Source organism: Chiloscyllium punctatum, chromosome 30 (genome assembly GCF_047496795.1).
Source record: "Chiloscyllium punctatum isolate Juve2018m chromosome 30, sChiPun1.3, whole genome shotgun sequence".
Lineage (NCBI taxonomy): Eukaryota > Metazoa > Chordata > Chondrichthyes > Orectolobiformes > Hemiscylliidae > Chiloscyllium > Chiloscyllium punctatum.
The window spans coordinates 23,435,264-23,452,179 of NC_092768.1; the positions used below are offsets into that span (position 1 = coordinate 23,435,264).

Below are 16,916 nucleotides of genomic sequence, written 5' to 3' on the forward strand. Positions count from 1 at the left end.
GATTTGGATAGGCCTGACAAGTTTCCTTTTCCTTTTCTCAGGGGTTGGTAGATGGGGTCTAACTCAATGTGTGTGTTTGTTTGTGGGCTACCATGATGCCAAGGAGTCTGAGTAGTCTGGCAGTCATTTCTGAGATGTCTTTGATGGAGGGGAGAGTGGTTAGGGTTTCTGGATGTGTTTTGTCTGCTTGGTTGGGTTTGGTGCTGAGAAAGTGGCAGACTGTGTTCATTGGGTACCCATTCTTTTTGAATACACGGTATAGGTGATTTTCCTCTGCTCTGCGTCATTCCACTGTGCTGCAGTGTGGGTTGGTTCATTGAAATAATGTTCTGATGCAGCTTCATTTGTGGGTGTTGAGGTAATTGCTTCTGTCGTTCAATATTTGATCCGATGGTATTGTTTTCCTGGAGACACTGGTTTGAAGTTGCCCATTGACTGTTCGCTCGACTGTGACATCTAGGAATGGCAGTTTGTTGTTGCTTTCTGCCTCTTTAGGGAATTTTATGCCAATTATTATTATTGATGGTCTTGAAGGTTTCCTCTAATTTGTTTCGTTTAATGATGACAAAGGTTTCATCCATGTAGTGGATCCAAAGCTTGGTTTGGATGGTTGGCAGAGCTGTTTGTTCGAGTCTCTGCATTACTACCTCTGCTAAGAACCCTGATATTAGAGATCCCATGTGTGTTCTGTTGGTTTGTCTGTAGGTTTTGTTGTTAAAGGTGAAGTTGTAGCCTGATGAAGGGCTTTTGCCTGAAACGTCGATTTTGCTGCTCGTTGGATGCTGCCTGAACTGCTGTGCTCTTCCAGCACTACTAATCCCGTATTTGGTTTCCAGCATCTGCAGTCATTGTTTTTACCTTGTTGATGAAGTTAGTGGTAGTTGGAATGTGTGTTGTTGGGTCTTTTAATAGTGTAGTGTGTGTAGTCAGTAAGTTGGTAGTCAGTGTTTCCTTGGCCAGGTTAATGTTGATTGATGTAAACAGGGCTGTTACATCAAAGGAGACCATTATTTCATCCTTTTCTATCTTAGTGTCTTTGATGGTCTTCAGGAATTCTTGGGTGGAGTAGATGGAGTGGTATGAGTCTTCTACTAAATATTTTAGACTTTTGTGTAGCTCCTTGGCTAATGTGTAAGTTGGTGTTCCAGGTAGCCAGACTATAGGTCTATGGGGGGGCACCTGGTTTGTGAACTTTGGGTAATCCGTAGAAGTGTGGTATGTTGGATCTGTCTGGTTTCATTTTTTGGAAGTTGGTCTTATTTATTTCTCCAGATTTCTGAAGTTTTTTGAGTAAGGCTGTGATTCGGTTCTCTATCGGGGTTGGGTCTATCGCCACTTGTTGGTAAGTGTTGGTATCTGTAAGTAGTGCGTTCACTTTTTCAATGTAGTCTCTTCGATTTAGAATGGCTGTCAAACGTCCTTTGTCTGCAGGTAGGATCATAATGTTCTTATCTATTTTTAGTCTTTCCAGTGCTTTCCTTTCTTGTGTTTTGAGTGTGTTTCCTTCCTTTTTGCTGCTTAATGTTGGTGCGACTACCTGTCTGATGGTTTGTTGGGTGCCTTCTGTGAGTTGGTTGTCTTTTAGTGTTGTTTTTAACGCTGCTAAGAAATCTTTCTTGTCCACATCCTGACAGTTGTAATTTAATCCTCTTACTAAGATGGTTTTTTCAGTGTCTGTTAGGGGTCAGTCAGATAAATCTTTTATCCATGCTTCTGTGTTGTCAGTTTGTGTTTGTCTAGTTTCTTCATTTTCTGTGTTTGTTGCAGTCTCATATCTATGGCTCGTTGTACTGTGTGTCTATTCATGGTCTGTTGCATCAGTGAGTAAAGATTAAAAACTTATCTGACGAATGAACTTGAACGACCCTATATAGATAACAAGCAAAACTAATATCATTTACAAAATACTGTGCAAGAACTGGAACAAACACTACATTGGGCAAACAGGCAGAAAACTAGCCACCAGGATACATGAACATCAACTAGCCACAAAACAACATGACCCTCTCTCACTAGTATCCTTACATATGGATAAGGAAGGACACCACTTTGACTGGGTCAACACATCCATCTTAGGACAAGCCAAACAGAGACACGCACGAGAATTCTGAGAAACATGGCATTCCAACTGGAAATCTATCAACAAACACATCGAGTTGAGACCTCATCTACCACCCTGAGAAAAAGAAAAGGAAATGACATGACTACAGGAAATGACATCACCAACCCAAAGGAACCCAAACATATAAACAGAAAGCAGGAATCATATACACTGCTTCGCCTGAGGCCCACTGAAGATGTTACCGCGTATGGTGATGGAACGTCTGGAAATGAACCTCCCAGCTCAGTGAGCAAACCTACATGCAGAACCTCAACCTGAGCTACAAATCTTCTCAAAACTCGAGAAGAACATTTATTTTAAGAGAGATAAAATAAATCAAGCCACAAGGTGAGAATTAGCCAAATGCACTTTCAATCATTGAACCATAGAATCCTTCTGGTGTGAAAGCAGGCCATCTGGGTCCACTCCAACCCCGTACAGAGCATTCCACCCAGACCCCCCACCCCATCCTCTCCCTGTAACCCTGCATTTCCCACAGTTAATCTGCTGAGGCTCTACATCCCTGGACACGACGAGCAATTTAGATTAGCCAATCCACCTAAACAGCACATCTTTGGACTTTAGGAGGAAATTGGAACACCCAGACAAAACCCTGGGAGAACATGCAAACTCCCTACAGACGCTGGGAGAACATGCAAACTTCACACAGTCACCCGAGGGTCCCTGATCCTGTGAGGTCACAGTGCTAGCCACAGATCCACCGTACACTGTAAACGGTCACAGGACCTGGGGGAATGGGAAAGCTGCAGAGAAAAGTAAATGTAGTCCATGTATTGGTTATTGAGTCATACAGTCCTTTCAGCCTATGGATTCTGCACCATCCTATCTACACTGATCCCACATTCCAGCTCTTGGCCCATAGCCTTGAATGTTATGACATAGTTTTTAAAGGTTGTGAGCTTCCCCCTCTCCTGCCCTCCCAGGCAGTGTATCCCAGATTCCCACCACCCTCTGGTGAAAACGGACTTCCTCAAAGACACCGAAAACCTACTGCCCCTCACCTAAAATTATTCCCTGTGTTATTGACCCTTGAACTAAGGGGAACTGTTTCCCACCCACCCTGCCTGTGCCCTCATCACCTGATACACCTCTAACAGGTCCCCACCTCAGCCTTTTCTGTTTGAAGAGGACGACACAAACTTACCCAGCCTCTCTTCATAGCTGCAATGCTCCATCCCAGACACCATCCTGGTGAACCGCCTCTGTACCCACTCCAGGGCACTCACATCCTTCCGATGGTGAGCTGACCAGAACTGCATACAGTATCCTAACCAGTCATGTACAGCTTTAACATGACCTCCCTGCTCTTATAATTTATGCTACAACTGTTGAAGATAAGTGTCCCATGTGCGGCCTTCATCACCCTATTAACCTGTCCTGCTGCCTTCAGGGATCTGTGAACCAGCTCCCCAAGATCCCTCTGTTCCTCTCAGCTTCCGAGTGTTCACTATTCAGTGAGTACTCCCTTGCCTTGTTGCTTCTTCTGAAATGTAACAGTTCACACTTTTCAGGATTAAATCCCCTCTGTCAATGATCTGCCCATCTGCTCAACACCTCTATATCCTCCTGTAAACTGAGACCTTTCTTCCTCAATATTAACCAACCAGTCAATCTTCGTACCATCTGCAAACTTACTTCGCATCAGCACCTCCACCAACCCCCAACATTCTCATCTGTATTATTTATATAAATCACAAACAATAATGGACACAGTACTGATCCAGTTGTACACCACTGGACAGCAGCCCCCAGTCACGAGAACAGCCTTCTACCACCACCCTCTGTCTCCTTCCATTAATCTTGGATCCATTGTGCCAAGTTACCCTGGATCCCATGTGCTTTTACCATCTTGATCTGTCTCCCATTTAGGACCTTATCAAAGGTTTTGCTGAAATCCACAATTAACGTGTCAATTGAAAATAATTTGAAATAGACTGAAAGAAATAATCACATTTCAGAATATTTTTTGAATATACTTTGTTTCAAAGAAATCTCTGACAAAACTTTCCATCCTCAGAATTCAGTTTATTTCCGATATTGATTGTCATCATGGGACACAATATTTTCAATCTCAGATGTAGGTTCATGTATTATCTCAATCACACAAGATACTAATTATTGGAAATATGTTTGTGCATTCTGATGTAAATATTGTTGAAGCATTTCTTTGCTGGAATTCAAATAATAAAATCTTTTATAATTAATTTCTCAGTTTCCTTTTACACATTAATTCTGTAAATTATTTCCATGATCATTTTCAATCCATGTCTAATTTCAATCCGTATCTAAATAAAGAGTTACCTTAAAACATTTAATACTTAAAAGTAAACTAAGTGTTCAATTTTTTTTCTCCTTTAATTATTGGGTCAAAATAAACGAAGCCTGAGTGAGTATCTTAAAGTGAAGAGTCTCACATTGTTAGCGATGTTTGTGAAGATTTGAAGCTCAGGTGAATGATAAGTATGTAATGGGTACCCAATAAACACAATCCACTAATTCCTCAGAAACAAACCCAAACTAGCAGACACAATGCAACCAAAAACTATCGCTCCATTACCTCACATCAAAGACATATCAGAAATGACTTCCAGATTACTCAGACCCCTTGGCATCATGGTAACCCACAAACCTACCAAAACACTTAAACAGCGACTAATGAACCTAAAGGATCCATTAGATACCATCAGCAAAGCTAATGTCATTTATAAGATACCGTGCAACAACGGTAAAAACACTACATTGGACAAACGAGCAGGAAACTTGTCAACAGGATACATGAATACCAACTGGCCACCAAAAGACACAATCCTCTATCACTAGTTTCCATACATACAGACAAAGAAGGAGACCACTTTGACTGGGACAACACACACATCCTAGGACAGTCAAAACAAAGACACGCACGAGAATTCTTAGAGGCATGGCATTCTAACCAGAACTCCATCAATAAACACATTGACTGAGGTCCCATCCACCTTCCCTTGAAAAAAAGAACTGGAAATGACATCACCCACCTTAAGAAACCAAGAGCTATAAATAGAGGCGGGACATACCACCAGCGTTTCACCAGAGAGCCTCACTGATGATGTTACCTAGTCATGGTGACAGAATGTCTGAAAATAAACCTTCTAGCTCAGTGAGCTAACTTACATACTTAGTCTCACATTGTATTAGTCACATCATCGAAATATGTTAACAACTGATAATAAAAGGTTTAAAATGTAACATGTTCAATTATACTTGTGATCATTCCAAAATCCACATTTCTTATGTCTTGTGAACATTTTAATAACAAATTCTTACCGCATTCTATGAATAATTTCTGAAGTTTCAGTCCTACAAAGATACAGAAATATTATCATGAGTATTAGGAAAAATAATTTAACTTACTATCTTTCAGTGACTAATAAACTGTGTTGTGCTTCATGTACTGTGGGGTTTTACTGTGTAATTAGTTTGTGTAACAAGGAGGATGAAGTGGGAGATGGAAAACTGAATTTAAACATCAGAAATTTTCTCAAACTGGTTGAAGAAACGTGGGGAAAAGAATATCCTGATAAAAAGAAAATATCACTCCTGAGCCATTGTAACTCAATTATTTTTATATATACAAAAAAACCTGAGCTGCAATAAAAATGTGACAGAAAGAAATCAGTGTGTGTGCAATTCACTCGAGGGGAATGTTTCTGAACATGATACTGAGGCACCAGGTGACAAAATGTCACCAGAACTGGGAGTCGTAGGGGAGTCAGATGAGGATAACAGAGGAGACTTTGCGTATTAAGATTTGAAATTTCCATTTTACCACAAAAATACAAACTCCTTAAACACCCATCAGGTCCTTTGAAAAAAAATTAGAGAACGTAAAGATCAGGAAATGGCATATGAAATCCATGAATTGTCTTGATTCCCGACTCAATACAGGGAGAACTGTAACAGGAATGTCATGAATTAAATTTTTAAAATCACACAACGCCAGGTTAGAGTCCAATAGGTTTATTTGAAACCACAAGCTTTCAGAGCCCCCACTCCTTCTTCAGGCAGCTAGTGAGAGAGAATACATGGGACACAGGATTTATAGTAAAAGATCAAAGGGTCATACAAATTATGTGAATGTATTGAACAAACCTAGATGGATATTAACTCTTTAATCAGTAAGAGTGGATCTGCAGGTTTCGATTAATTAATATGTAAATCCCTGCCTCAAGATAACCTTCGGCTTTATCAGAATAAAGGTGACACCCTTCGGTCAGACAATACATTTTAGGTGTGACGCCACGTTTCAAGTCTTTCAAGGTTTTATTCCCAAAGTAGGAATTTATAAAGTGCCACATTAACTGAGTGTCGACAGATTGTGCACTTTTTGAACAAAACAAAACAAATGCAAATCTGCAAATGCACACTCACCCCAATGATTTATAAATTCCCACATTGGGAATAAAACCAGTCTGGCTTCAGGATGAGATACAAATAGATTTGAAACATGGCATCACACCTAAAATGCATTGTCTGACCAAAGGTGTCACCTCTGTTCTGATAAAACCAGAAGTTAGCTTGGGGCAGGGATCTACATATTAATCAGTCGAAACCTGCACCTCCATTCTAAATGATTAAAGACTTTAAAATAGCAAGATGGCTACTAATACATTCATATAAATTGTACAAAGCTTTGACCTTTAACTATAAATTCTGTATCTGATGTATTCTCTCTCACGAGCTACCTGAGGAAGGAGTGGGAGCTCTGAAAGCTTATGGTTTCAAATAAACCTGTTGGACTATAACCTGGTGTTGTGTGATTTTTGACTTTGTCCATCCCAGTTAAAACACTGGTTCCTCCTCATCGTGAATTAAAATGACAGCAGGGAAGGTATAAGTACTGAGTGAGGCCTGTCTTTTTCTGGGGAATCTGGAACATTCTTTGTTCCAGTCCGACTCAGGCCCCCCTTCCACAACTCTTTCTCCGGTCAATAACTGCATTGGTGCTATTTCTTGCCCTGGTGCAACACTGGAAACAGTCATCAACTTTGCCTCCAATTTCCAACTTTCTCTCACCTTCATCTGACAATCTCTGATTCTTCTCTTCCCTTCTCTTCTCCATCTCAATTTCTGGGATTATCCTGTTTACTAATATATATCACAAGTTCACAGATTCTCACATCTACCTTGAATACATAACCTCTCACCCTGCTTCCAGTTTCCTTCTCACATCTGTGTATGACACCTTCCACTCTGGTGCATCCAAAATGTCTTACTTTTACCTCAGCCGAGGATCAGCCCCTTCCCCACTGAGATAACAGGGCCCTCACAGTGCCTAACCCATTTCAGACATTTCTACACTGTCCCCTCTCCCTCCCTCCCTTCCAGAATAGCAACAGGTTGCACCTTGTCCTCATAATCCACACTCCAAAGATTCAAGGATCTTCCTCCGTCATTTCCACCAGCTCCAACATGATGCCACGACCAAACACATCTTCCCTTTGACTCCCCGATCTGCAGGGATTGTTCTCTCCCTGGTCCCCTCTGTTATCATCCCCAATACCTTGTCTCTCTCCCATGGTTTCCCATACGTGTAACATCTCCCTTTCTACCTCTCCTTTCCTCACTATCCAAGGTACCAAATATTCCTTCCAGGTGAAGCAGCTATTCCCCTGAACATCTTTTAACTGAACCGACTGTAATCACTGATCTCAGTCCATCACCTCCACACTGGGAGACTGGGTACCTGCTTAGCAGAGTACCTCTGCTCAATCCACATGCATGACCCTGAGACTCTGGCAGGAGGAAATATATTTCCGTTGATGGGGGAGTGCCGAACCAGAGGACACAACTTAAAAATACGGGGTAGACCATTTAGGACAGAGATGAGGAGAAACTACTTCACCCAGAGAGTGGTGGCTGTGTGGAATGCTCTGCCCCAGAGGGCAGTGGAGGCCCAGTCTCTGGATTCATTTAAGAAAGAATTGGATAGCGCTCTTAAAGATAGTGGAGTCAAGGGTTATGGAGATAAGGCTGGAACAGGATACTGATTGGGAATCACCACTAATCCAGTACTGATTGGGAATGATCAGCCATGATCATATTGAATGGCGGTGCAGGCTCGAAGGGCTGAATGGCCTACTCCTGCATCTATTGTCTATTGTCTATTGTCTATTGTCTATTTTGGCTGTTTGTCATTTACAGACCTCATCATCCTCTCATTGCTCACATTCCTGCCTTAGGCCTAATGCTGTTTCCAGTGAAGCCCAACACAACTGGAAAAACAGCACCTGATTTTCCATTTAGGCACCTGACAGCCCCTGCACAGAACACTGAGTTTAACATTCCAATCAGGAACTCTGTCTTCCATTGAGGATATTGTTCCTCCAGTGGTTGTATTACGTTCTCATGTATTTGCTTTCAGTCAGAGCTGACTCTAATTCTCCCATGAACACCTCTCCTGGTTTGTTTTTTTCACTTTGAGAGTGTGGTGCTGAAAAAGCACAGCAGCTCAGGCAGCATCCAAGCCGCAGGAGAATTGATGCTTTGGGCATAAGCCCTTCATCAGGAAATTATCATTCCTCTCTTCTGTGACACCTTGGATATTGAATCCCTGTCACCCTCTAACATTTCTCCAACCTTCCTTTTTGTTGTATCAACACTTCCCAATTTTTAAACAGTATAAAAGCCTTCACATTTCCACCGCTGTTCAGTTCCAAACAACTCGAAACACGAACTCTGTGTTTCTCTCCACAGCTGCTGTCAGAGTTGTTGAGTTTTTCCAGCACCGTGGGTTTTCTCTTCCAGCTGAAACAGTAAAATACTGCTCCATTTGTTGGTGCTGTCCTGGATTATTTCGGTTTCACATTTGCCCAAAATAATGTTCCACTTATTTATAAGGACAATGTAATAATTTAATATTCAACAGGAGCATCTGATTCAGAATCATTAAAGGAATGTTTCCTATTCAGCTGGATTCTGGGAATCACATTTATTCCTTTGTTCTTCATTTCAATGTGACCAGGTCTTCACACCACCATTCCCTAAACATTTAACACTGAAACACACACATTGTACTGGAGTAATGCTGTGGTCCTGAAATTCCACTGGGTTGTTTATGGCTCACAGCTTAACTGACAGAGTCTGGGAAATCCCCCGTGGATTTCCAGGCTTGTATCTTCATTATCATTAGTCAGTGTTACACTGAGACTGTACCTTTAATGTGTCGATGGTTTTTCACACTCCAGTAACCCACAGCAACAATGCCAACAGTTACACAAAGGATGGACACGAGCAATGGTGCCAGCCAGTCAGGGACACCAGGGAAGATCTCATCTGTAAAGTCAATGCCACGGAGTTAGACAACTGGATTTTCTGCAGCATGTGCATGAGTATTACAAAATCTTTACTCGTTGTGACTGTGCATGAGATGTTCAGAGTCCTTCCAGGAATCTCCTGATATAACAGCAAATACCCAGAAACACCAACACTCAACTTATTAATTAATCAAGTGAGGGTGGAGCCCCTGCTCATTTCAATCACTGCTACTGATGATTAGATTAGATTCCTTACAGTGTGGAATCAGGCCCTTCGGCCCAACCAGTCCACACCAAACCTCTGAAGAGCAACCCACCCAGAACCACCTTCCTCCTAACACTAACACTGATGGGCAATTCAGCATGACCAATTCACCTGACCTGCACATCTTTGGACTGTGGGAGAAAACCGGAGCACCCGGAGGAAAACCACGCAGACACGGGGAGAATGTACAAACTCCACACAGTCGCCCGAGGCTGGAATCGAACCTGGGACCCTGGGGCTGTGAGGCAGCAGTGCTAACCACTGAGCCACCATGCTGCCCAATGATGATAATGCTTCTCTCTATAAGGGCAAGGAATTTAACATTGGCACTGGCATAACATCTGAAAATCAAATGGGTGGCATGGTGGTTCAGTGGTTAGCACTGCTGCCTCACAGCACCAGGGTCCTGGGTTTGAGTCCAACCTCGAGTAACTATCTGTGTAGAGTTTGCACATTCTCCCCGTGTCTGTGTGGGTTTCCGCTGGCTGCTCCCGTTTCCTTCCACAGTCCAAAGATGAATTAGGTGAATTGGCCATATTAATTTCCCACAGTGTTCAGGGATGTGTAGGTTAGGTGCATGAGTCAGGGGTAAATGTAGAGTAATAGGGTAGAACAATGGGTCTGGGTGGGTTACTCTTCAGAGGGTCAGTGTGGACTTGTTAGGCTGAATGGCTATTTTCCATGCGGTAGGGATTGTATGATCTCTGAAAATTATTTATTCATAAAATAATTTATTTAAGTTCCACCTCCAAATTTGTATTCCAGAACTCGTAGGACCAACAATCGAACCAAACTTGACCTCTCTGTCTGGGAAGGTGTCTCAAAAGTGTCAAACAAAAGCAAAATACTGTGAATGCTGGAAATCTGAAACAAAGAAGCACTGAAAGTGCTGGAGAAACTCAGCCAATGTGTCAGCATCTGTGGAGAGAGAAACTCCACAGACACTGCCAGAACTGTGAGGTTTTTCCAGCATTTCCTGTGTTTATCTCAAATGTGTCTGAGCCACATTTAATTTGTGAGTCGATCCCCTGATGCTGTGAATTCTGATGGGGTCAGGGGCTGGTGTATTACAGCACTGACAGAGACACATAAAGCAGCTGGCAAATTCTGGGGGGTTCTAAGTTTGTATATTATCCTTTTCCAGGCTACATTTAACAAATTCTAAAGTGCTTCACAAAGCAATTATCTGATAATAATGGATAATAGGTCAAATGAAGAGAGATTAGGAAGAAGGTTTTTTTCCTGATTGACCAAAGGAAGCCAATGTCAAACAACATCTTAATTTTAAAATTCTCATCTTTATTTACAAGTTTCTCCATGCCCTTGCCTTCCCTATCCCTTCCAACCCCAAACTCTCCAAGGCATCTCTGCTCATTAATATTGGCCCCCACACCCAACCCCAGCTTTAAATGCTCCACATTTGTGGTACCACCTTATGTTGCCAAGGGCCCAGGCTTTAGAAACCATTTTTTAAACCTGTCTCTTTAACCAAGCATTTAGTCCTCTGATTTCGTATCTCCTACTGTGGCAAAGTGACTTATTTTCCTACACAGAATGAATGGATTACCGTGTGAGGGCACCTTGGGGACAGTTAAACACACAATGTGATCTATGGTAGATTTTAAATCACCTTTAACTTTCTTGATTACACATTCTCATTTACAAACCTGATATCCTGATAGGGGCTTCTCGTGCAATTCCCAAATCTTTATTCTGCACAACACACTTAAACCTGTTTGTTGATTGTTTTGTAACGACAATGATACTCTGGACATTGACAAGACCATTAGGGTCCTGCTCATAACTTGGTTCAGCTTGTGATAAAATAAGTCCCTCTTCACTGATCCACTGTATTTCTGGCCTTGGGAACCATCCACTGGATTTACACACAACCTGGATTCCGTTTTCATGATATCCCTTCATCTGGATACAGGGCTGATGGCCCAAACCTGGAATCAACAAAGAAATAGCAAACATGAGGAACACGTGCTGTAGTTTGTTGGAACTGCTCATTTCATGTATTGAGAGGTATATAATTATTGCTTTTTACGAGCTTTAATGAGACTATGAACTACACTTTATCTCAGAATATGTCCAGATAGAACTGTGATGAAACAACATTTGTTATAAATCAGATAACATTCATTCCTTGAAAACTGAATCGCAGGTAGATCGGATAGTGAGGAAGGTGTTTGGTATGTTTGCCTCATTAGTCAGTGCATTGAATATAGGAGTTGGGACGTGATGGTGCTGCTGTTCAGGACATTGGTTAGGCCACTTCTGGAATATTAAGTGCAATTCTGGTTTCCCTGCTGCAGGAAGGAATTTGTAAAATGGAAAGAGTTCAGAAAATATTTTCGAGGATGTTGCCAGGATTGGCCGGTTTGAATAATAGAGAGAGGCTGAACAGGCTGGGGCTGTTTTCCCTGGAGCGTCAGAGGCTGAGGGGTGACCTTATAAAGGTTTACAAGATCATGAGGGGTATGGATAAATAGAGATGGTCTTTTCCCTGGGCTGGGAGTCAAAAACTAGAGAGCATAGGTTTAAGGTGAGAGGGGAAAGATTTAAAAGGAACCTGTGGGGCAATATTTTCACGCAGAGGGTGTGCGCGCATATGGAATGAGCTGCCAGTTGAAGTGGTGGAGACTGGTACAATTACAATACTGTACGGGTATATGAGTAGGAGAAAGTGGGAGACGCTGGTATAATTACAACATTTAAAGGGCATCTGGATGGGTATGTGAATCGGAGAAAAGCTCAGCAGGAAGGCATTAGAAATGCCTTTAGGTTGTTAAATAACAAAACTGCTGCCAAATCCATCCTATTCATCTTTGAACATTGTCTCTAGAACTGGATTGAAATTAGGACTTATTTTTGGGAGCAGTAGTTGGAGTTGGAGAGGCAGGAGGACAGGATCCCAGCAGGGCAAAAACTCACCTCCCATTGTTCAGGGGCATTTGGATGGGATTTGAGGTGACAGTCTGTGAGTGAGTGGGAGGAAGGGAAAGCTGCTGAGGGAGAATGTGCTTTGAACTATTATTCACATTGAGGCATTGCAAGCAAGGCCATCATTTACCCCCTTCCTCAGGTTGGAAGGTAGCTTTACACAGTCAAAGGAACATGGAAAGATATTATCGGCCCATGTGGTGGAGAGTCTTCTCCTGAAACCAGATACCAGGTTGGATACTACTGAATGTCGCAGCCACTTGGAGTGGGATGTACTGGCCCAGCCTGGGTAGGTACAGCAGGTTTTCTTTCTCTAAAGGATAACGGCAAACAGTTGGGTTTTTGTGGGAATCTGATTTCTTCATGTCTTTTTGTCTCTTGGTATTTAAATTGGAACTTAAAGTTCTCACATTGATTAGATTAGATTACTTACAGTGTGGAAACAGGCCCTTCGGCCCAACAAGTCCACACCGCCCCACTGAAGTGCAACCCACCCATATCCCTGCATTTACCCCTTACCTCACACTACGGGCAATGTAGCATGGCCAATTCACCTGTTGCTGAGGTGAAATTTGCACTTCCATCCTGTGGGGAACAGAGCCCAGTTGTGTGGATGGAAAACACATTATTGCATGTCAATGGGTTGGCTGTAAGTTACAGGAACTTTTCCAATTTTAAACTTGGAGCAGAAACCAGAAATCATGTATCAATAGACTATCTTCGTTCCAGTTCTAGATATTCTCATTTGTCCATGGGTATTGTTATTTGTCATGGTTGTGAGAGTTAGGTCTTTGAGATCTTGCTGTCGAGCTACTGCACAGGAACCTGTTTCAAACAAGCAGGGCTGGTTGCAGGATGTGAACTGCCAAATTATGTATGATTATAGCCTCGGGTGACTGTCTGTGTGGAGTTTGCACATTCTCCCTGTGTCTATGTGGGTTTCCTCTGGGTGCTTCGGTTTCCTCCCACAATCCAAAGATGTGCAGGTTACGTGAATTGGCCATGTTAAACTGCCCATAGTGTTAGGTGCACTAGTCAGTGGGAAATGGGTCTGGATGGGTTACTCTTCGGCGGGTCGGTGTGGACTTGTTGGGCCGAAGGGCCTGTGTCCACACTGTAAGTAATCTGATCTAATCTCATTATCTGTCAAAGGCACGTTTGTAAAACATTTCATACTGAAACCTGAGCTTTACACAGACTTTATAAAAGGAAGAGTATAAACTCAAGGTGTTTTGTGAACCCCATACAGAACAGTTCAACCCCACTGAGATGATGATGATGCCTAATATTCCGGCCACCCAAAGGATGTTGGAGAAGGGAGGAAGAGAAAGGGCCCAGAAAGAGGTGATACACCACGGCCCATGATTCGTCCCCCTGACCCTGATCACAAGGGCACCTACAGGTTCACCTCTGGGACACAATATTAATAATTAGATACTGAATACCATAGGGAACAAAATCGCTTTACTTCTGAGAACTCTTTAAAGAAAATCTATTGGTTTTCAGGCAGCTCTTTTTCATTCTCATCAACAATAACTCTTTATTCCCCATAAGTCAATCTGATTTCTTCATGTTTTTTGTCTCTTGGTATTTATGGGGAATTGAGACCTTCACAGAAGAATTAGAAGAATTTTCAATTTCCTCAATAATTATCAACCCTCTGTGAAACTTAAAAGTTGCAACATACAAGGAAATTATTAACTTCTGAGACACCATAGTGTTAACTGAAACAAGACTTCAATTTTTTTCCACAAACATCGACACCACAACTACATTGAAAAGAAATGTACCTTCCACACACTGATGAGATCACAACTCATGCATTCCCGTAACATATGCACAAAACCGGAAGATTTTAAGGCAGTTGCAACCCTTTGTACTGCGATGCAGATCTCAATCTGAGGTTTAAATTTCACATTTGACACAGGGTTCATTACGGTGGCACCCATTACATTTCCCCACACGTTAGCTCCGAAACATTTGCTGCTTTCAGTTATAATCCCACAATCATTTTCAAGGGATTCATGACCTCAATGATTTGAAATTGTCCTGGATCCCATTCAGCTGAGTATTCCCTTGCTGACAGGTTTAAAATTGTTCTCTCTCCTTTGCAGCCTCCCTCTTACCGAGCAGCCTCTCTCTCCTTCTATACACAGCCTACATTCCTCCACTCCCCTGCGGCTTCCCTCTCCCTCTGCCCAATGTAGGCTTTCTCTCCAATGCACACTCCAACCTCACTCTCTTGACTCTCTTACAATTTCTATCCCTTCTCCCCCTTTACCGCCATCTTCACTCCATCCACGTTTGCAGCTTCTTATTCTCTCCCCAGCCTACTATTCCTCTTACAGCTTCCATCTCCTCCTCTGTCTTCTATTGAGCTTTTGTTTACCCCACAATCCTCCCCATGACTATATCTATCACCACCCCGTCTCCATCTGGGCCTCTCTCATCCACAGCCCCCACCATGGAACCTCTTTCTCTTACTTCCCACCCACTCCTTTGAAGTTGCTTTATCACCCTGGACACCGAAGGACACCCTTGGCCAGTCCCTTGGCAAAACTCTCCACAACCGGGACCTCTCGGCAAAAGGCTTCCATTTTCCCATGCTCACCCAACTGCTCAATGCTCCTCCAATCACATGCTGTTACTCTCCCAGTTGCTGAACTGGGTCTGGGTGGGTTACTCTTCAGAGGGTCGATGGGCCGAATGGCCTGTTTCACACTGTAGGGATTCTATGATCGGGATTTACGGTCCATTACAGGTTCACACCCTTCAGCCCATCGTGTTTTTGTTGGCCATGATGCCATTCTAAACTAATCCCATCTGCCCATATTTGGCCTTGATGCCTATTCTCTGCCTGTTCATGTGTCTTTCAAAATATCTTTTAAACGTTACTACCACCACCCAGCAGACAATGCCATGCACCTCCCACCCCCTGTGTTGAACTTGCCTTGTACATCTCCTTTAAACCACTCCCATCTCACCTTTAACATACACTCCTCAAATTTGACATTTCCACCTCGGAAAAAAGACCCCAACTATCCACCGTATCCAAGCCTCTCATAACTTTATGTCCTTCTATCAGATCACTCTTCAGCTTCTGGTGAAAACAATCCACATTTGTCCAACCTCACCTTATAGCTAATACTCAGCAATCCAGGAAACATCCTGGTCAACCACTTTTGCACCCTCTCAATAGCCTCCAAATCCTTCCTATAGCGAGGTGACCAGAACTGCAAACAATATGCCAAATGGGGCCGATGTAAAGTCTTGTAAAGCAAATGACTTGCCAATGTTTATTCTCAATGACCAATGAAGGTAAGCATTCAGTACGCCTTCATTACTACCTTATCCACTTGGTTATCCCCTTTCAGGGAACTACAGATTGACGCCTCAAGATCCCTCTGTATATCACGGTCCTGCCATTTACATGACATTTTCATCTTGCATCGCATTTGACCTCCCAAATTGCATCACCTCACACTTGTCTGGATTAAACAGCATCTGCTATTTCTCCGTCCAACTTTCCAGCTGATCTATAGCCTGCTGTATCCTATAATAATGTTCTGAAACTCCATCGATTTTTGTGTCATCAGCAAATGTTCTAATCAGGCCAATTTTCATCATATCATTTATATGTATTCCAAGTATAAGTGTCATACCTAGAAGGGCTAATATGACCAGTACACCAAGCAGGGATGTTCACTACATTTCAAGACATAGAGTTTGGGGACATTCTGTTTCGTTAGTTGTCTGAGAACAGCAACATCATTTTTTGTGTGTCAACTGAACATTAAACGTATCTGCCACAAATAAAAATAAAAATAAAAGGATGCAACAGTTGTTGGTGCCTGAATTATTTAATGGTGACCATGAAATGACTGTTAGTCATGGTAAAAGTTCATCTGGTTCATTTATGTCCTCAGAATAAGCAGGAATCCACTTCAGACTGCAATGAAGAGGAATATCTGCACTCAGAGGGTAGTGAGAGTCTGAAACATTCTACCCCAGAGCCTGTGGAAGGACAGACATTAAGAATGGTCACAGTGAGTTTTGGAAGATTTGTAGCTCAGGTTGAGATTCTGCATGTAGGTTCGCTCACTGAGCTGGAAGGTTCATTTCCAGACATTTCCTCACTGTCGAGGTAACATCTTCAATGGGCCTCCAAGTCAAGCGCTGTCCATCATTCCTGCTTTCTATTTATATGTTTGGGTTTCTTTGGGTTGATGGTGTCACTTCCTGTGGTGATGTCACTTCCTGTTCTTTTTCTTAAGGGGTGGTAGGTGGAGTC

The 16,916-nt window shown here is 42.5% G+C and overlaps 2 protein-coding genes across 2 annotated transcripts in view; one reads left to right on the forward strand and one right to left on the reverse strand.

Moving 5' to 3' along the window:
* Window positions 1-16,916, forward strand: part of LOC140455111 (butyrophilin subfamily 3 member A2-like) — a 307,710-nt gene that overhangs the window by 68,777 nt on the left and 222,017 nt on the right. The gene's annotated exons all lie outside the window — the stretch shown is intronic.
* LOC140455283 (butyrophilin subfamily 1 member A1-like) overlaps window positions 1-16,916 on the reverse strand; it is a 98,178-nt gene that overhangs the window by 33,268 nt on the left and 47,994 nt on the right. Inside the window, exons 4-6 of the mRNA XM_072550028.1 lie at window positions 11,347-11,628; window positions 9,314-9,433; window positions 5,426-5,458 (exon numbers count right to left, since the gene is read on the reverse strand). Of these exons, the coding sequence (XP_072406129.1) occupies window positions 5,426-5,458; window positions 9,314-9,433; window positions 11,347-11,628 (435 nt within the window). The remainder of the gene's footprint in view (window positions 1-5,425; window positions 5,459-9,313; window positions 9,434-11,346; window positions 11,629-16,916) is intronic.